Source organism: Paramormyrops kingsleyae, chromosome 13 (assembly GCF_048594095.1).
Source record: "Paramormyrops kingsleyae isolate MSU_618 chromosome 13, PKINGS_0.4, whole genome shotgun sequence".
NCBI classification, from domain to species: Eukaryota; Metazoa; Chordata; class Actinopteri; order Osteoglossiformes; family Mormyridae; genus Paramormyrops; species Paramormyrops kingsleyae.
Window position 1 is genome coordinate 23,887,771 of NC_132809.1, and position 21,954 is coordinate 23,909,724.

Sequence of the window (21,954 nt, forward strand, 5' to 3'; positions counted from 1 at the left end):
ACAGCCACTGGCCTCATTAACAACAGGAATAATTTTTTGGTAACGCTGCAATTAAAATAATACGAAGATGATAAATAACACAAGTAAGCTTAATAAAGTATTAAGGAACAGTTGCATTTACACAATTAGAAGACAAAAAGAAATACTTCTTCAATAGGTACAGGCTATTCATGAGTATAACTCAACATAAAAATAAATCAATTTTATATGTTTATATAATATATATGAATTATATTTTTTTACAACAATTTATAAATGGATTGTTACCTATTCTGATAAAGAAATGTCTGCAAAATTATAAGTTAAGAGGCATAGGTACCCAAAGGCAAATGACATTTTAAATTCCCAGCTTTACCCAAAATGAAGAAGGGGAAGATTCTGAAAATTATGCATAGTAAACCTTATTAAGAGCAAAGAACAAGTGGTAACACTGTTTTAATTAGGTGTATAAAATGTGTCCATGTTGGTCACTTGAATAAGAATATATAGCTGATCCGTATCAATACTAACCTGTAATTACCATGAATGTAAACAAGGTAACATAAAAAAAACAATCCAGCTATTGAAAAGGTTACAATGTAAATGTAATGCTTTTGAAAATGTAACTCTATTATCTGTATTACTTGTATTATTAGTGTTATACAGTACTAAAAGAAGTACTAAGTACTATGTTATACAGTACTAAAAGACGACAGAAACACATTTGATTTGTTTCCCTACTTCAAGTAACCATGAAAGGAGAGGGACCCATGACAAACACGAAAAGCCAAAGTCTCGCTGGGTCCCTGTCTCCCACACAGGGGCCCGTCTCCCAAAACCAGCGGAAAGTGGACCTCCAATGCAGCCCGTGACAAGGGCAACAGAGAGAGAGAGCCATTTCCATTCACGACTCACATTCGTCTTCATAAAACAACAAACCCATGGCCTAATTTTTCTCAACAATATATATATGAGCAATATTAGCATAAGGCATAGCTTTCTATCCTATGGTGTCACATGGTGCTATTACCTGTAGAATGACTGCGAAAAGAATTCAAGAAACAACAAACAAAAAAAAAAAGTTTTTTTTTTTTAATCCACAAGAAGCTCAGAAGAAAAGAATTTAGCCAAAAGACCAGCTTGTATTTACCTTTGCATCACAATGAAATATGAGAGAGAGGAGTGTGTGAGGTAAGCTGAGTAAAACACACTAAATCCTTTCATTTGTACAGTCATGTCTGAGGAAACTTTCCTTCTGCTAACACCTTTCTCTTTCTCTACAATTGCAGCAATAAGGATGGTATAATTTTCCATTATAAAGCAAATTCACTCTCTTTACACATTGCAAAGCATATTCATATATTGAAATTAAACTTATTCTGAAATGTATTTGATATTGGTCTGGCTATTTTCAATAAAATGTAACTGGGGGCCCAGTGAGTAGCTTTCAGTTCACCTTGTGAAACTGTGAAGTTAAAATTCACTTATCTCTAGGAAAAACGTTTTGCATATATGATTTTGAAAGGTATTTAGAACAATAATCAGTTAAAGGTATACCTTTGTCATATACTTATTCAATATACATTCCCATATAAAATCTGTGGTGACATTTAACATATTAGTGACGTAGGGAGGAATACACACACACGCACATACACACACACACACACACACATATATAAATAAATATTCTCTACTTTTTTCTATACTCTCGTAAAAGAGTTTATCTCTTATGAACTACATAACCACGTGTTTTGTAAAAGTTTACTTTGAACATGGTTTTAAACTATTCTCCCATCAATAATGCCAAGTATCCATGGCAACACTGGAAATTGTTTTGGCATTTGGGAACAGTTCTGACATTAGAATAAATTATCACTTTTCAAATGTTAATTAATCATATAGTAGCTCTGAACAGTAACTTTCTAACACACACTGTTTCCCCAGAACACAAAAAAATGCATCGTCTGTGCAATAACTCCCTTTCTATGATATTTTGTGTCATTTTAGCAGATTACATATAAGAACCTTGCGGTTCCTTTATATGTATTACAATTCCATTTAGAGATTTTAAAAGAAAATAATGAAAACAACCTTTAAATCATTTAAATTCTACAGAAGTACAAAAATAAACATTTACACTTGCTTTATTCAGCAGACGTTTTTAATCTTTAACACAGATAAAATATAGTGTCTATAGACTTCTTGGTGAGAGCCAAAATAACACTCACATATGAACATTTGATTTCACTTTGATTGTTCCTACCAATGCCGGTGTAATTGATTCATTTCATTTGTAAAGTAATTGTAATGTTTTCTGTTTTTCAATTTTTGGAAAAAAAATATAGTATCATACATATTAATGTTTGAATGTATCTCAAAATACTATCACGATTTAAAAAAAAAAAAAAGAAGATGATGAAGAAGAAGAAAAATAACAGGAAAAGTAACGCTAAATGTTACGAAAGGCTGAACAAAAGCACATCATACGCCATCAAACGCCAGCTTAGCGCAAGCGAGGTAATAGAATATTAGGACCACGCTAAAGTCCACGTGAGCTGGTGGGGAGGCGGGGCCTACAGACACGCTTGAAGTTACACGCCCTGTGGGTCAGGCTGGTCACATGCCAGAGGCATGGTGTCTGTGGGGCGTGTGACAGCGGCGCTGTGTGACGGGGAACCACCGATCGGTGACGAAACGCATATATGGGGAATACTGGCATCCGCGTAAACCACAGTTGCTGGTTAACACGCTGTAGTTTTCCCCCTGAATAAAGTTTGTACGTTGATACTTTGTCTGAGGGACTGGCGGCTCCGATCGACCAGATTTAATCAGCTTTCAGACCAACTTAATCTACTGAGAGTTTTACTCGTCTGGGAAAAGAACCGGGAGTTGTGCAACTTTACAACAATACTGAACAAAAATGAGAAAATACTTTACAAAGTTTAATATGCATGGAGAGTTACGTAATCCTAGTATTACTTATTACCTCATATATAATTCCCTTTAGTTTCAGAATTTTAGTATGAAGTACAGTAAGAGAGAAAAGCAATTGTTGCTCTGTCAGGACTGAGAAACGTGCCGTAATTGCCCGGTCAGTGGAAATTGTTGATGTGATAACATTTCACTGACTTTCGCTTTGTATAGGATATATATATATATATATATATATATATATATATATATATATATATATATATAGTTAATTTTCCGTCTCTCCCGTCCGACAAATGTGACTTAATTTCTACCACATCCAGACACATCCAGACATTACACAGGTCTTTCATAAACAGCTTCTTGAAGGCATTTACACAACAGTCGTCTTGCAGTACATTTTGGGGACCAAAGGAAATCTTGTCATTTGATTTTTAAGAAGTGTATGGTATATTATTTCCCCAGGTTAATATTTGAATTATGATTAATTGTGGTGGCAGTAAAATTAGTATAGAAATTATGGCTATTTCAGGTAAGAATGTCAGTTGATGCTATAGGTTGTTTGACAATTCATAATTTCTTTAATAATTTATGCTGAACATGTGTAGGTTTGTTAAAATCAGACATTTTTGTTTTTATGAGGCGTTTTGTTTAAAGTGCACCGCAGTGATCTTTATAAAAAGCTTCCCCCACCTCTGAACCTGTAACAGTTTTTGGATTGATCAGCCGACTTAAAAGTGTTCCGTAGCAGCCTATATGTCATCCCCATGTCAGAAAACAAGACGGCACTGTTTTTTTTTTCATCTATTATCTCGGCTATTGACAACCTTTCCCTTTCCAGTTGTAGGACTGGAGCTCTCACTAGCGCTGCCAGTGGACGAGCAGACCCACACACCCACCGCTGCCGCGATCTCACACTCGCACTTCTTAGTTATACTCTAAAATAGGCGGCGAGACCCGAGCGTCGGAGCTCGCAATTTATAGAAACCCGGCGTGAAACCGTTCGCTCCGGCAGTTAAGATATACATTCGAGTTTAAAACATGGAGTCCCCTCCAGATCCGGCAAATGACACGGGCAGCGGCGCTGCGGAGCCGGCTACCCCGGTCAGGGACACCCCGGTTAACCTGGAGACTCTCGGAAAAACTGACCAGCAAGCCCCGGTTCGAAGGCAGAGCTGTTCGAGCACCAACAGAGGTAAGATCCCAAAACATATCTTTTAGACATATAACAGTAATGACATCTGATGGGAAAAAAAAAAAAAAATCGGCGAAGTTCAAAAGAACTGCCGGCTCCCTATGTGAACATGGTAAATGACCGCAGTTTCGGGAGCTTCGGGGAATCGATTTCAGCACCGTCCAGAAATTAAACTTCCACTCCAGCGACTAACGTGACAGCCGCCGGATCGCCACTTAAATTCGCAGCCGCCGCTTCGGTGCGCCATTTGGGCAGATTCACCGGCCGTCCTGAGGGTTAAAAAGTAGCAACAGGATACGACATCTGAAACAAAATACCCCAAAAAATATATAACAATAATGCAAACGATTGGCAGTGTTTCTGCAGGACTGCTCGCAGTGCGCGTTCGCATAGAAATGCTTTTATTTGATGCCCTTTTATAATCTGATCTCATGATTTCTGCTTAGATGCTTGTGAAAGTGGAACTTTTTGGGGGAGAAGTATGACTGCCACTTGGAAGTAACATAGCTAAACTTTTCTCTCCCGTTTGCGATTTGACAGCAGCGGGATGCTGTCGGCGGGGCTGCTGCCCTGGATGCGCATATATGGACGCCTTTTTTTGCAATAAACCGGCGTGTCTTTTACTTGCTCATACATACCTCTGCTCCAGCTAAACAGGCTGCCTTGACATATTCCAGCACCTAACCTGACGGGTTGCCAGCCGTTTCATCACGGACGGACAGACCGCATGCGATAATTTTCCCCGATCGTTTTAAAATCCATCCAATATGCTTTGAATATTCTTTAAAATATTAATGCTAAATATGGCTGATTATTTGATGTCTGTTTAGGCTACAGACAATATCTCCGGCTAGCCACACCCCCTGTAGACAGCCTCCATTTACGCATCTAACGCAAGTTAGAGCGGAAAGATATTCATGCACTAATATCTACATTGATTTTTAATAAGGTTGGTGGACGAAATGGCACAGACAAGCGGAGCAGTTTCAGACACGGACGCGTCTCTTTGTGCACATTTCCTCAGCGGATGGGGTATATTTAGAGTCTGATACGTTGAATGAGGAATGTAAGCCGGTTATGTAACAGGTTTAGCCATAAACCGGAGGCAGGAGCGAGGGAATATCCATTAAAGATCTTTCCATTTTTTTTTTCAAGATGACGGAAAAAAATCACTTCCCTCCCCCGGCCGTTTGACGTGGTTTCAGTAGCGGGTTTTTAGAGCCTGTGATATGTGGCGATGATCCGCTGTTAGAGAAATGAGGGACATTGTTTCACTTTAACTTGGTGGTTCCCTGCCAGGTCCCGGTTATGTAATAAGCAGGGGCAGGTAGGACTGCGTTCGCTCCCTTGAACATTTTATTTTATTTGATATAGTTTTTTTTTTCTTTTTTTTTTTGGGGGGGGGGGGGCGCGCATGTGATCTGGCGTTTGCATGAAAGGCATCTGACTCCCAGACACTCCTAACCCGCTGACCCATATTCGCCCCGTTTGCGATCTGGATTATAGTACCCCGGGAAGCAGAGACAGTCAGAGAAACGCCTTCCCATGTGTTATGTAACTCATTCGGTGGAAAAAAAATGAGAAAAGAGGCGGCCTCCAGTTGATTCAATCAGAGAGTTTTGCGAAAATGTCTAAATCCAAAAATCTTGACCGTACACATAAATATGACCAGTCTTCAACACCTATGCTTTTTTATATTTGTATTTTTTCATAGAGAAATATTTTACTGTCCCTATTCAGCTAAAATCATGTACAGTGATTATTTAGTAATACCCTTGGTCTTAATTTACACGTAATAATCATTGCTGAGAGATCTTAACGTATTTTCGCTACGTTTTTACGTATTTTCAGTTTTATTTCAGTTTAATTCTATACCAACCACTGGCATTACGTGTAAGCAACTAGCAGGGCTGCTTATTGCGAGAATACTTTACTCTCATGTGAAAAAATAGTTTTAATAGTCTTGTTTGAGCGTCAATATTGTCTCAGTACTGCATCTGTTTGAGTACTTTTGAGGTGTGGTAAAATTATTGTGTTCTTAAATTTTGAATAATGCCAGGTGACTCCCCGCGATGGCATATGGACTTTGTGGTGGTGCTGGACGTTATCAACACAAAGCCAGCATCTCTACTGAATATATCTTCTACATACTTGAAATAAACAAACAAAACAAATACTTAGGAATTTCTATTGCCATCTACCAGAGAAGAATAGTATTAAAAGTATGTATTAAAGCAGTTCTTAATGTTGTCTTTATGGCACTGAGGATATTTATCCTGTATTTGCAAACTTGCGTCACTAGCTGTGTGCTAAAGATCTATGCAAAGCTGCAATGTTTACAAATACAAAGCAATTCTTCGAAGGTGAGATGGTACAATAGAGACCTGTGTTCGAAAGGTATGAATGGTCTTTTCACCTCAAGAAATCGTTCACCAGCTTCTGTAGAATTTCGAGAGATTTTGTTGAATTACCCATTTGTATAGCTTTGTTGATAGCTATGGTATTTAATTTTGTTGCCAGCTATTATTTCTTGTGTGTTTGTCTTTTTCTTGTCACTTCCCTTTGATCCTCCTTCGAAAAAGTACCCCACAGCTCTGACATCTGAAACGCTTCGACGCCCGACGCAAAATCGACATTTTTAATGTTTTTATTATCAGCCCAATTTCAAATTGTTTCTGGTCTCGGTCACTTTAACGGGGGAGGGAGTGAAAACAGCAGAGAAGAGAGGAAACGAGGCCCAGCAGACACCGTATTAAGGGGAGTGTCAGGCGGCGCCCTGACAGTGGTCTGCCAAACAGAGACGCGTCCCACGCTGTTCGTGGAGCGTTGTGACTTCTTATGCAGGCTCGTTCTCTAAAGGTCCGGGGTGTTCCGAGGTTAGCTCTGGTCTGTAAAAGCGGTACCGCTTGGATGATGGGCCAGCTCATTAGCAGCAGTGCGAATGGATATTTCTTTGTTTTCCCTGCATCCCTTATGCCGTGCGTCCCGAGCTCTGGTACCATGTTAGAGGCGGACAGGCTCAGAAGAGCCCAGGTGAGGCCTTCAGCCTGGCCGTGCTCACTTGGGGAGACCCCTGTACCTAAAGCCCCCACCCTCCCCACTGCCACCCTGGCCCATCTGCTCTGGGGTCCCCGGTGACCCCCATAGGTACCCCCCTCCCCCCTTATGCTACCCTGTTGTTATTGGGCTCAAATTTACTGCTTTTTCAAAATCTTAGTCTTTGGTGACATGCTCTGGGAAAAACAATGGGGAACAATTCAGGAGACGTGTGTCTATCAAATTAATTGTATTTTAATTAGAGTTATTACTGAATTCCAGTATTAAACAGTGATGCACCTGTGCTTTTGTTAGATTTGTAAAAGATTCAACCCCCAAGTTATTCCCTGTAAGTTGGAGGATCTCCTTATACAGCTGGATGTAGATTAACGTCACACCCAGGATGAAGCAATTGCAGTTAAGGGCCTTGCTCAAGGGCCCAACGGAGTAGAATCTCTCTGGGCATTCATGGGATTTGAACCAGTGACCTTCCAGTTCCTGGCACAGAGCCCTAGCATCAGAGCCAGCACTCCCTCCAAAAAAAATGTTAAGGTGGGCCAATTAATCGCTGTGGCATGACAGCCTTCGCTGTAATTGCACTGGAAAACATTGTACCTTATGTAAATGCAAAGCTTGCAGCAGTACATTGCAATGCAACGGTTAATGCATCATTTCTTAATGGTTTAATGCATCACCTTAGCAGATGGAGCATATTGCACTGGCCAATATTGCATTGTAGGGAAATTGCAGCTGTATGACTGAACCTTTTCCAGACATTTCTGGGGCTCCTTTGTCCTTCCAGCTGTGACGTTTACTATTTCCATCAATAACAGAAATTGTCCAATCGCAAACACTTGAGAAGAAATCTTGAGAATGTTCAGTTACCATCAGTCTGAATTGCACGGAAGAGTTCAGGTTGACGAATCATTTGTAACACTCATATGCATGCTTGGTCACACGCTACAGTGACTGTGATGTGACATGAAAAACAAGGGAAGTAAGCCCCAGGATTCCAGTGGGTCCTGTGATCTGTCTGGGGTCTTAGGGAGCCACAGGAGCGCTGCTCAGCATCACAACTGCGAGTGCCTGCCTGAGATGTTGCACTTTGAGTCATATATGCCATAAGGGAGCACTGCTTCTTGCATCTTCCAAAATGAGAAACGATACGATAAGGTAGCGGGAGATGTGGTGTGGAGAAGCATTGGAAAAATATAGAAATTCAGCACAAATAAACAAATGTAGATGGACGGACAGACGGACGGATGGATAGATGGATAGATCTATCTTCGTGTTGGTTACAGTACATGGCATTATGCTTGCTTTAAAATTTGTTGTTTTATGAAAAACAAAACCAAAATTGTTGAGCTTACCTAAGCAGGTAATTAGGATCCCTCTGCTGGGGGCATGTATTGAAGTTAAAGAATCTCTGACAGTATATATTTGCAGTCTACGGTGTACTGCTGCATGATAAGATTACTGTTTCCTTTTCGCCAATTAGATGTCTATGTTTGTGCCTGAGTGAGTTATGTTCAGCCACCTGCCAAATTCACGCTCTCCCAGATGGATTAAGTATAAGAAGGTAAACATCCCATCCTGAGATATCCTTGCTGGCTTCCATGGCCTGACTCACAGAAGATAATCTCCGCACCCCCTGCCACTTGTGGGCACTTGAGGGGCCCCGTCAGCATTGCCATTCCGGGCGGCACGGTTCGGCCCTGCGGGTTGGAGAGGGTCGTGTGTGTTTACCCAACACCGACAGGAGATGGATGGGGGAGGGTGGGGGGCGAGTGCTGGTGGTCCTCAGACGTGGGGCCTGTGATTCCCCCCTGGTAGCCTGGACAGGTCCCTGACAGACAGGCCATGGCAGGGAGACCCAGGCAGGGAAAACAGCATCCCTCTCGATCTGGCAGCGTTCCCATGACATAACACCCCCCCCCCCCCCCCCCCCCCACCATCACCACCACCTCTAATCCGCTCTAGTGCGATGTGTCACAAGCCACCCCGCTGGTGCCGTACAGGACCCAGGACCCGGGCCTCGGATCGGGTGTCCCAAGCCTGCGGACTCGAGAGGCTTACGGCATTAAGCGAAGCCCTGTTGTTGTTCCAAATTCAGAAATGACACATCGTTTATTAACATAATCCTGTGTTTTCTGTTAAACAAATACTCAGTTTGGTGCCTTTTTCCCACCTAAACAATTATGAAGATAAATATGTACAGAAATATGTTTTAACAGTTCAGATTTGCATAAGTAAAAATAAATATGTTTTGCATGTTGTTTATTACAAGTTCTTAAGAAGGATTTTGCTCATGGCTTGGGTTGTGTAATCAAAAGCTGGTTTAGCACTGATCTTGGCATTACTGTTGAGGTTGCATACTCTTTGGGAGCATGCAGCACAATATTATTTCCATCCATCCATCCATCCATCCATCCATCAATCCATCCATCCATCTTCTAGTTACTTCTCCCAGCCATAGTTTTGGGGAGTATTGTCTTCAGTTCAGTTTAAGCATTTTACGGCTGCCGTCAGTTTACGGCTGGTGTTGCTGTTATCGTTCTTTTTATAACATTAAACACACTCAGCGTCCACTTTAACACGCACCCTTTGTTTATGTCAATCGCCTGATGCTGCAAATGGCGAATCATGCAGCTGCAACTCAGACAAGGTCTTGAGGTTCAGCTACTGTTCCACTGAGACTTAGGCCTGTGCATCTGTGTGATGGACGTGATGTAGCAGGCGTTAGCGCTCGGTGGATCTCACAGACTGCCACTGTATGTATATGTGTGTGTATATATATATTTATATATATATATATATATATATATATATAATTTTTATTTTTTCAGTGGCAGTTCTGAGGACAAACTTGTTAAAGCTAACAGGGAGGCTGCAAGTGGAAAAATATGATGCCAAATTCCATGAAACCCTATTCAGTCTCTGCCTCAAAGAGTTCTAGCTGTTCTCTAGGAAAATGGGGGTCCTACCCACAGTTAGGCAGGTGGCCACTGAATGTATATTATTAGGAGAAAAACTCTACTGCTATGACCCTATACTGGATGGATGGGTGGATTGATCACTGCTACGGGGGCTTGTAATATTCATTCACTTCTTGGAAAAGAATTGCCTATTTCTGTCAAATTCAGACTCATTTTTTAAATACCATTTTTTAAAACCCAGTTTAAAGGTGGTCAGGAGGATTGCAGATCCTCCTACTTTGGCAGCGAAATGAAAAACATCTAAGCTACTGGTGCTGTGCTCAAGATAGTGTAGATATAGATGGAGCTCAGCCTGCCTCTTCGTATCCAGAACATGGCTCCGCCTCCCTCAACATTAACACTTTTTTTTAAATGTCTCGATATTTCACAAAATTGAAAGCGAAGAGTTTAATAAAAGGTGAATTTAGCGCTAAAATAATGTTTTTTCATCAGTTAATGTTAATTTTCATGAGTAGCTTTGATCAGACTTTGATAAGATTCCGACACGACGCCTGGATTTCTGACCCGTGTTTTTGTATTTTGATTTGTTTCACTTACCAAACTGCTGCCGAAACTTCACTTAGTAGCCAGACTCTGCTGGAGCTAAGATGTGTGTAAGAAGCTAGATATTTTAATTTATTTCTAGGGGGACATTATAAATGAATTAGCAAAGATTATTCCTTGTAGTAACAGTACTTTTTAACTATGTGATATGTGCAATACTCATATCAAATAAAAATAAATTTTTGGTCACATTTTTCAGTTTATTTTGTATTGTTATAAAGTGGTAACTGAACATACAGACAGATGAACGTACTATATCTTTAAGACTGTAATCATAACTGCAAAAGATGTTTAATTAACTAATATACAGAGGTTATTCAGGACCCCCCCCATGCTTAGCACCTGACAGAGGTCCCCCTCCTCCCTGATTCTGGATGTAACCCCTGCATAGTAGCACCGGCTAAGCATTTTGCTGGATGTGGTGGAGCAGTGAAACCACGTAGTAAATTCCACCATAGCCTACCGCCGAATGTCACTGATCTCACTTCACTGATCTCACCTCACTGATCTCACCTCACTGATCTCACTTCACTGATCTCACCTCACTGATCTCACCTCACTGATCTCACCTCACTGATCTTCCTTGCTTTCTTTAACACTTCCGTTTGATTCTTTTTTTTTGTTGGGTGTTTACAAATTTGTAAAATAACTAGTAAGCTACCCAGAGCAGTTAAATTGTAAAAATAATCCATCCATCCATCTCCTAACCGCTTCTCTTGGTCAATGTCACTGGTGGGGGGTCGAGTCGACCCCAGGCAACACAGGACACAGAGCAGAGGTACACCCTAGATGGGATGCCAGTCCATATACATGTTCATACAGTATGGGCAATTTAGAGACACCAGTTAGTTTAGCTGCATGGCTGTGGAGTGTGTGTGTGTCAACCCTACAGGCATAGCAATGGCTGGATTCAAACCCCCACCACTGTGGATGTCAAACAACAGCACTACCCAATAAGCCACTGTATCACCCTGTGCTGCAGTTACCCAATAATTTACTGGAGTTGAATTAGTATTTTCCTGCATCCTCCTTATTCTCTCTGTTCTTCTGATCATGCGGCATAACTTTTCACAAAATTTACATAATTCACTGTCCTCTTGTGGATGAGGCTTGTTTGGAAGATTGGTGTTGTGTAAAATAGGAGAGCATTCTCTGCAATAAACCAGCCTCTGTTGTGATATAGTTGTCTAGGTTGAGGTCAAATTTATAGCACACGTAAAAACAAATTCTGGTCAGAAACATTTTGTGTTGTCTTCTGCATCTTGCTCATCATGACCACCCCAAAGATAAACAGAAATGTAGAGGGAACAAGGAATTGAGGGGAATTGTGGACAAGCCTAATACTAGTTAAACAAAGTCAGGGCAGAGAGAGAGAGAGAGAGAGAGAGAGAGAGAAGAGATACTCCTCTGGAAGTCAGGAGTAAAGCACGGATATTTAGACCGCTGACCAATGACCTGTTTCTCCTAGACGGGGCTCTAAGTTTTATTCTTGCGGGACGGCTCCTTTTGGATCTCCGTTTGCAGGCTTCTCAACTGGGGCTGGCAGAAAGAGAGAGAGAGAGAGGGAGGGAGGGAGGGAGAAAGGGAGGGAGGGAGAAACCCGCTGGCGATGGGGGCCCCGTCTGAAGTGGCACACGTCTGCTCAGATGTGTGTCCCATTTACAGAAGTTAGTGTCTCACATAGCTTAAATAGTAATGAAGCCAAATACTCTAGATGCTTAGTGGGGGGTGGGGGGGGGGGTTGCTTTGGTGAAGTCTCACTTTAAAGCGAAGTCCCAGTGCCTTATGAAGTCGTTGTCAGGCGCGATTGATGGACTCGGCTGCGGTGCAGAGACGGTATGAAGTACACCCCTCACGGAGGGCGCCGCAGATACTCTGTGGCTGCGATATCGGCTTTTCCAGACACGCTGTAATTAAAAAGCATATGTGGGACAGATCGGGTAAATGGAACAAAGTCACTAAGTTATACAGGAACATGGCGAATGTCACGATTCGAGATACTCTGTTACTGAGTTACAGCGAGCTCGGGCTTCAAATCTACAACTATTAATAACTTTTTTGGGATTCGCAATATTAATAATGAATAACTTTTTTTTCCATGGCATTTCATGGTTGACATTGCATACTGGGATATGACCACCAAAAGTGGTAGCTGAAAGAATTGTTTTAAATGAAATGAATAATCTTAAGGAATATTCCTTCGTTGTTCACTAGTAGTATGACAAAATGTAACATTCCTATGTGTGGGTAAACTGATAAGTCCGTTTTCCTTGTATCTCTTTTCAGTAGACAAAAGGCATTTTTCTATGTTTGACTGTTATAGTTGGCTGTTGGAAAATATATTTTATTTAAAACCCTTAGTAGACATTCTTAAGTAGTTTTCTGATTTATTTAGAAACCAGTGCTTCTTGTACACTGATCTGAAGGGTTTCATTTTATAAAATCCAACGTGAGTTAATTTACTTTAGCTTGTCAAAGAAATCACAGAAAATAACAAAATAATCTAGATGCATCCTACTATTTTCATATCCTCACTACCTGGGTTTCCAGAAGCCCTTAAATCATCCCAATGAAGATGGTCAGTTTCAAATTTTTACCTGTTAGGTATTAAAAGTTGTAGAAGTACTGCTCCTATGTTATCAGTATGGGGATACTGTACCATTTCCTGGCCATTTCTGAGTACGTTCTGAGTTGCCATATTCTTAATATTGCTGGAGATTATTTCACGACACAAAAAGTAGGATACGGAACCAGAAGTGACCATGTCTTGGAGACATGATTTCTGCTTCTGTTGATTTTGCTGCTTTAAAATTTATAACAAAGCATGTTAAACAACTGAGACAATCGATCTTCGTTAAGTATTCTGAATATTATTAAATCGATACTTTTCCTTTGATGGTATTTTTGCGTTCCGTGTGATGTGCTTTTCTCCGTCCTGTCAGGGAGCTCATTTGAAATGCGTTCTTGAGTTGAGATCACAAAGTCATGTGGTTACGGAATGTTTGAAGTATTCAATGACTCATTTAATTAATTAATAATAATGTGATGAACTTCTTCAATGGATGGATTGTGATATAAATGTTCATTTATGTTGAATGTTGCATTTTGAAGCATAACATCCATACCCCCCGCTGCCATGCTCTGGGATTTATGTAGCCGAAGGAGAGATTTTTCTTTTTTTTTCTTTCAGATGTTACATACCAATGATTCTGAAGGACTTAAAAAGTTGCTCTCAGATTTTCGTTTGCCTCCCAGACCGCCCTCCTCAATGTTTTTTCCCCCTTTTCGCCCTGCACTAGGCTTTGACATTTTTTATATCTATCAGACAGCTTCAGCGAGTCCTTTCCTGCACTGTTGAAAGACATCAGCATTCAACCACAACTGCATTAGATGTTAATCAAGTTTCTGTGATGTTTAGGGAACATCACGACTTCCTAACAGCACATTGGTAATTACCAATTTAAAAATACTCACTTGAGAGTTGCTTAACTTATGTAACCCCTGCAACTGTATTTTTGCTCTGATCTAGTTGTTCCTAGTACTGCGCCACTCCACATTCCTGCTCAGAAGCCAAAAATCAGGATGTACTCTCACCCAGTACAGGACAGACTACCTGCTTAATATATGGAAGGGAACTACGGGATTGAGGGACGACCCCCCCCATCACGCCCCCACTCACATACACACACACACACACACACACACACACTCCTGCCTGTCAGCACCAGGAAAAGCTTCAACGTGTAATTTTTCTGTTCTTAGATTTCAGTGCGTGTTGAAGTGGGCCGGAACGCAGCGGAACGCAGTTCCGGAACTTCTGTATTTTCGTCTTTTGGGTTACGGCACTTTTTTCTGCGTTCCGGTACTTACTGAAACTGATCCGACGCAGCGACAGTGGCCCGAGAATAGACAATATCACAAGACCGATAAAAGACTACATGTTGTTTTAATGGTTTTTCAGTATTCCATTTGTGAATTAGAAAAAAGTAGCCTATGCCTATAGGTTATTGCTTGGAAGAATGATTAAATTAAAATAGTTTTTGAACCAACAGATCCTCAAGATCAAGCACTGTTAGATTTGACTAAACCTCTGAGTTATGGGTGTAACTATTCCATTGTACTGATATCCACTATGATTTTAACAGTAGAAAACTGCTTGATATTTCCGCAGACATATAAGAAGAAAGTAGTGCAATTCATTGCCGAATGAAGAGGACAGTCACAAGAGTAGGCGATGATTCTGAATAGAAGACTATGGCCTTCTTAACTCTTTGAGAGAGTTACTTTAAGATGACTAATAGATCTGTAGTGGTTGTCCTGGATACATTTATTAGAATTCGATGATCCAGGGGAGTGAGCGAGAGAAGAAAAGGGTAGAGCAGGACAGTTAGTAATATTAGGGTTAGTATTGGTTACTACTCCTGACAACCATGTGTGACTCATTGTATATGCAGCTGTTCTTGAATGAGAAGGTATGGTCTTTTAATCGTTTACAAGTGAAAATGACGGATTTCTATTATCTGCAGGAAGCACAGACATGCTGTATTACACAATCGCTGTAGGGTGTTCACTGTGTTTAACTTTGCGAGGGAGTTAAATGGAAATTAAAATAAGTAAGATAAAATGCTTGAATTCATTTTGTACTCGGACGTTGTTAATTTAATGATAAAGTATTAACAATAAAAGTTTACATAATTCTCTTAAGGCTAAATAGGATGTACTAAAAGTTTTGCATACCAAAATATATATGAAAAATATGTTTATTCAAATTTCTGTATTTACTAATCTTTAGTGTTCCTTACTGAGAATAAACTAAATACATCCAGTATGATTTTAACCTGCTAATAAAGTATCTTATCTTTAAAAATCAAATACATTTACAGTTTGATTAAGACTTGTCAGTGGTCCAAAATGCTACTTCTAAATGCTTAATAAACTCAATCAGATCTCATAAATTGTGTCAAATTGCTACGCATTAATTGCAGTTAAATTGGGCAGGGGACATTCTGCACAGCGTCTCTGAATGCCACGTGCCGTTTCCGGATCTGTCTCCTGAATTACACTTACTAAGTTACATTAGCATTGAATTTCACTGATGTAGATGAAGTGATATCCAGGTTTATGGTATCATAAGATTTATGACTTCTTAATGTGTCCTGCAGATGTACATTACCACATACAATGACAGTTATTTTATCGTAATCACCTGGCTACAGTCGGTTTAGGAGCAAAACATACATAGCTTGCAGATTAGCATGCGTGTGTCATAAAACCTCATGTTTACGGCATACACTGCCATCTCTGTTGCAGAAGGCACAGAGACTGCTGAAGGCCGGCCACTTAGATGGTGTTCAGTTCCTGTAACCGTAGTCCGTTTGGGTGTAACGTAAAACGTTTCTGCGCCGGAATAGATTTGATCCACGATGTTCTGCTCTACTCAACGTTCAGAGGCGGATTTGGTTTGGCCGCGCTAGAGTCCGCAGTGAAGAGCGAGAGTGAGAGCCTCGCGGCGTGAGGCCAGACGTCCTCCTGTGTGTCTTTCTGCGGTTCCAGTGGGCCTGTCTGCCTATCGGTGGATGTGTTTCACGGGCATGAATGAGCAAGCGTAAGAGGATAGTCTGTGCAAATGAACATACTGTGGAAGAACACGCGTTAAATCTGGGTGAAAAGGCAAGACAAATCTGGGCTTTAGCCTGTGAAAGAATGTATATATTTTGTAATCCCCCATGAGTGGTTGGAACGAGTCTCATTAATATCTACTAACTCTGGAAAGCGATGTATAGACTCCCATTCACTTCAGGGTCTGGTGCTTCTCTTGAAAAGCTACTTAAGTTTTTTTTTTTTTTTTAACATTTATTCTAGTTTTAGCCCAATTTTTGCCTTTATCTTTATTTGCTCACCTGCGCCCTTGTGCCTGCCATGCTTACATTTCAAACAGTGAATTAGCACATTGGAGGGCGTTGTGTCAGAGAGGCAGAGTGACGTAGCCAATGACGGTGACTTATAGCCTTGATTGGCAAGGCATGAAGCCTATCCGGTTGACTCTTCCCAGTCAGCTGACATGATATGCTGCGTGGGGCTTCCTGTGACACCTGCGCAACAGCACTATCAGTCAGCCTCAGGGCCGAGCCGGCTGGGAGCACTCGGTCCCCTCCATCTCTGTTGGGGCCAGGTGGAAGTTTTCTGCACATTGCTAATTGCACAAAGTGCCTTTCAAGTGTACGGGCCGTCGCACAGAAAGCCGATTAACCGCGTGCAGATGTGTCTGGCCCTGCTGACTCTGACCGGCCCCTGCAAACAGCAGTAAGAAGGAAAGATCACCCCCTTCAGGCCATGCATGCAATAGCAGGCGTCCCTGAAATGGTAAGCATCCAGTGCTTACGCTTAGTAACTCCATAACTCAGTTGGAAAATAGGTTCCTTGAACATAATGAATGCTAAAATACAGCTCAGTTATCTGCTAGATGCTATAGTAATATGATTCTTTCCCTAACACTATTGCTCTTTCAGTATGCATGCACGTTAAAAGGTGATGGTGTGATGGAGACTCAGAACAAGCCATGTCCAGCAAACCCTTAAGAGCACATATTTGAATGAGGAAAAATGTACGAGTTAACAAAAAAGGACCAAATGTTCAGCTTTGCTGTTTGTTTTTTTTATAAAGAAAATGATTGCAAACCTGCTGATGCTGCTTATAAATATCTGTGTAGAGTGACAGAAAACATACTGAATTCATTCACTGTTAAACTGAAGCTATTTTTCAAGTTAATACATTTGTTTACCTTTGTAGGGAACGAATAGAAATGTGACATGTTATTTCTAGAGTAAATTAAGACAATGTTGCGATTCATTGTTCGTGGTTTGATTCTTTTTCGGCCTGTGGAATGGACAGATTGACACTGCGGTCCCCAAGGGAAAAGGACTGTCACGCTGGTCCTTTGTCTCCCCAAATGGGGGCCTCGTTACAGGTGAACACCCTTCCTGTCAGATGCAAGGATTACCTCTGCATGGTCATATCACCCGTTGCTTTTTTACATCCCACGGCCTGATGATCTGACACGCCTGGGAGATTACCGATAAGGAGGGAGATACTATATTTGTCACCGAAATACACGTTGCAAAAAAAAACAAATAAAAAAACTCTCACAAACTCATTACAAATAAGCAGTAAGATTTGTGCTGAAGTGTGAGTCATGGCTTTCCTTCCATATGTGGAGAAACCCACGCAGTCACGGGGATCACCTTCACGGGGAACACCTTCACGGGGGAACACCTTCACGGGGGAACACCTTCACAGGGGAACACCTTCACGGGGATCACCTTCATGGGGAACACCTTCACAGGGATCACCTTCACGGGGATCACCTTCACGGGGGAACACCTTCACGGGGATCACCTTCACGGGGATCACCTTCATGGGGAACACCTTCACGGGGATCACCTTCACGGGGATCACCTACTGTAGCTGTTCCGCCATCGATCGGGATTTGCTCCCTTCCCCGGTGGCTGTAACCCCCCCCCCCCCCCAAAGAGCCACGGTGCCATAGATGATGTAAGAAGCGTCATCGGGAATAACAGCGTATTTACAAGGGGGGGCTTGTAACGTCTCCCCCATCTGAGGGAAATGTTTGGTAGGTACATGAACAGGGAACGTGCCAATATCGGGGTGATCAGGATTCGGCAACAGACCTGTGGCCTGTACTACGAAGCAGGGTTACTGGCTTATTGGGGTAACTTGTCGGATTTAAGGTACCACAGTTTAAATGGACTTCATATTCCTTCACTTACATTTTGCCCAGACTACCTTAGATCCAACAAGTTACCCCGATAAGCCAGTAACCCCGCTTCGTAGTACAGGCCCCTGGGCTCTCCGCTGTGAAGTGGGGCGAGACCACACACCTGCCTTACTTGAATCGTTAGAAACCCTTTTAAAGACCTCACACAGACACTCATAAATTTAGGGATGTTTTACGCACAAGCATGAGAGTCTCGTGAACCCAATGTAATCGGACCTGCGGCCCGTAACCAGAAGTATTTTTGTCCATGACCCGACCCGATTTGGCTTGCGTAAACAAAACTTGCACGACAACGTGAGTGTAAATACAAACAATCTTGCTGTTTTTACAGCTTTAAAGTCTGCCGTGTGCAAACATATAGTGATTTTAGGCTTAATTTCCTCCTCAAAAAACAACGTTAATTAATTTAACAAGGTTGGCAGTTGTATGTCCTGGTCTGCTTCACACAAGGAACTCCAGTGTTTTTTAAAGAACAAAGCAGAACTTCTGCATTTTATCTTTTAATTTACCAAAAACTGTTACTATGCCTGTCATTAAGGTTCGATCAAACATTCACTGCCTTGGCTGTGAGACAAAAAAACATGGCTTGTCTTGTCTACATGGGTACATTGTCAGCCAGGGGCAAAAGGTAAATAATGAAAATAATGAAAACCTTTTCCTATATTTATAATGTAATTATATAATAAAATATTTAAACAGATACTTGATAACAGACACCGGTATGAAAGGTTCTTAGCTCCATTAACTAAATTAGCTACTTTAATATTAGACAGCCTACAATGAAAACATTAAGTTCGATAATTGACTAGACAGTGAGAAGAGCTGCTGTTTTTTTCTGTATACCGCTTGCAGAGTAATGTAGGCATGACTACTGTCTGTGACCCTGTATGTCATTCGGGGGTCTGTTATTCAGGGGGGGGTCATCTTCAGTGCTCACATTTTTCATTCTACCTCTCAGGCCCTCCAGCCGTTCTCACTGACTGGGCCTTACGTAATCGGAGAAGAAGGTCAGCTGCTATCAGTTCACCCGCCCGCAGCCCGTGTGGAGCAGCAAGCGCTGGCTTCTCCTTGGGCGTCATTGTCACTGGGCTTGGAATCGGGGAGCAAGTTTTTCCACAAGATGCTGCCTGCTCCCTGTCTGGATGAGTGGCTGCCTTGAAATTGATTTTGAAGCCCCTTTGGCACATATTTTGTGAGACAATAACAGGTCATTTGTCATGAAGTGATTGTTGCTCAGTTATGCACTTCTGAAGGCACTCGTGCTAAATTGCTTCAGTAAATGACCAGCTGTATTAATCGAGAAGCTCAAAGACCGTAAGCGACATTACTCACTGCAACCAACAGCATCTCCGAAGCAGAAAAAGTCTAATAAAGCTATCTGAGATCCGGGGCTTCTTATATCAAGTATTTTGTCATGAAGAAACACTTTGCTGTAGCGTTTCCAGTAGAGTTGAGGTATCACACTGTTCTTGCAAGAAGTGCTAGATAAAATGACACCTTAGACACAGCCAAGAATTACAAGTGAATTTTTGCAGACACAGACAAGTCATCGAAACCCAGAAAAACTGCACTTAGAAATTTCTGATTAGCTGACAAATTTTACTTTGGTATCCTTGGTTCGCAATGTGATGTCGACAAACATTTTAGCTGTTTAGTTTGCATCTGCTGAATATTTTGAGAGATATTACAGTAATATCTTCCAGTGAAGTTAGTGCTTAATTTTACTGTCTAAAGCTATAAATGGAAAAGCATTTAGGATATGGGGAAATTGTCAAATGTATTATTTATTGCAGGTGGAAAAGTGACCATGGCCATTATAAATTTTGTTGGTATACCCGGCTAACAAATTTTCGTTCTAGGAACATTTACTGAATGTTATGAATAAGTTATGGAAATGTCCAGTTTTCCGGACGTTCCCAGAATGTTAGCCCACTGCAACTGCTACTACAACTAAGACTAGTAATGTCAAGTCAAGTCAAGTCAAGTTTATTTATAAAGCACTTTAAAAACCACAATAACAGCTGACCATGACAATAAATGTGACAATAAAGGAAGTGCATGGTGGACAATGGGTAATACTGGTGCGTTACACTCCAAGGTCATGGGTTCAAGGCCGGATGGCGTGTTCCTGGTATACGCATGTTGCTTAATTTTTACTAAATAAATTTTATTTTAAACAATATTTTTCACATTAATTGTGTTAAAAGGATATTCAGGTAACAATGGTATTGTGCTGACATTGACAAATCCTTTATTTTTAATCACTGTAAAATGTGGAAATAACATTCCATTAACGTTGCAGTAAGAATGTCCTCTGCTAACTTTGTGAAGACCATTACATAACATTGGCCGGAATGTACTTTGTTAGCTGCGGTAGCTATTGTTTTTATTGTTGACGTCTCATTGCATTTCATAATGATGTGAGAGACCTGTAACTAACCTGCTGTGTATCTTTGGCAACTTTCATTAGTGTGTTTTACCTTATCAAGCATTATAAATCATATTCACATGTTTCAGCCTGGTTTGTTCCTGAGCCACGTTTGACCCAGGGGAGCAGCAGAGGAAGTATGTTTTAAATGTGATTTTAATGAAGTGGCTATCATTTAGGCATAATAATGTAGCTGTGGGAGTGACATGTGGTTCAGGACATCGTGTCTGTTATCGGAAGGTCGTTGTTGCAAATCCCGTCGTCGGCAGAGTGATTTCACCAATGGGCCTTGACCTACAGTTGTTCTCCGTTGTACATCGCTTTGGTTAAAAGTGTCCGCTAAATGAATACATGTAATTACATTTAATTATATGGATCCTTCATAGAATCTTTTTTTTTGGGGGGGAGGGGCAGGCAGGCAGGTCCCTTGGTGATAGGCTTTCCCCTTTATTCCAGCCGTATGAAGAACCGTGCCCTAAGCCAGCCACACCTAGTGATCTTAATACTGTAAGTGCCTGGCCAGAAGCTGTGGTGGTCCTCAGCTTCTCCGTGTTCTCCACTGCCTTTTGGAGAACCAGGTTAGCTGACCCCGAGTCCAGCTGGCTGGGAGAAGCTGGGTGCACTCAGGAGCCTGTGGTGGTTCCTTTGAAACGGACTCTTTTTCTGTTCTAAGGCCAGCGACTTTCAGGCCTCTGCAGCCGGGCTTGGCTGCGGCGCCGGCGCGCTCTTCCAGCTTTCCTGTCCTGCCTGCGTTCCGTCCTGCGAGGCAACCAAACATCTGTCATCGATTTAAACGAGCTGCTATTTGGGTATAAATGACAAAAAATATGTTGACTGTGCAGACGTTAAAAAAGGAAAAAATAGAATGTGATTACTAGAACTCATGTACTTTCTTTCGCAAATTATGGCAGTGATGAAAAATGGGATCAGACTTGAATAACAAATAGGAATGGCTTGTATGAGGTATGATTGATTGTACTGAGTTGCCTCAGTAAATTGGCATGCTGGAATAAATGCCAGCTTTACGTCAAAACACCTCCCATGTCTT

At 41.4% G+C, this 21,954-nt stretch overlaps 1 protein-coding gene across 1 annotated transcript in view; it reads left to right on the forward strand.

Moving 5' to 3' along the window:
- Window positions 1–3,798: 3,798 nt before the first annotated feature.
- Window positions 3,799–21,954, forward strand: part of LOC111843552 (nuclear receptor ROR-alpha A-like) — a 207,406-nt gene continuing 189,250 nt past the window's right edge. The window contains exon 1 of the mRNA XM_072698418.1: window positions 3,799–4,108. Within this exon, the coding sequence (XP_072554519.1) occupies window positions 3,955–4,108 (154 nt within the window). The 5' untranslated portion in view covers window positions 3,799–3,954. The remainder of the gene's footprint in view (window positions 4,109–21,954) is intronic.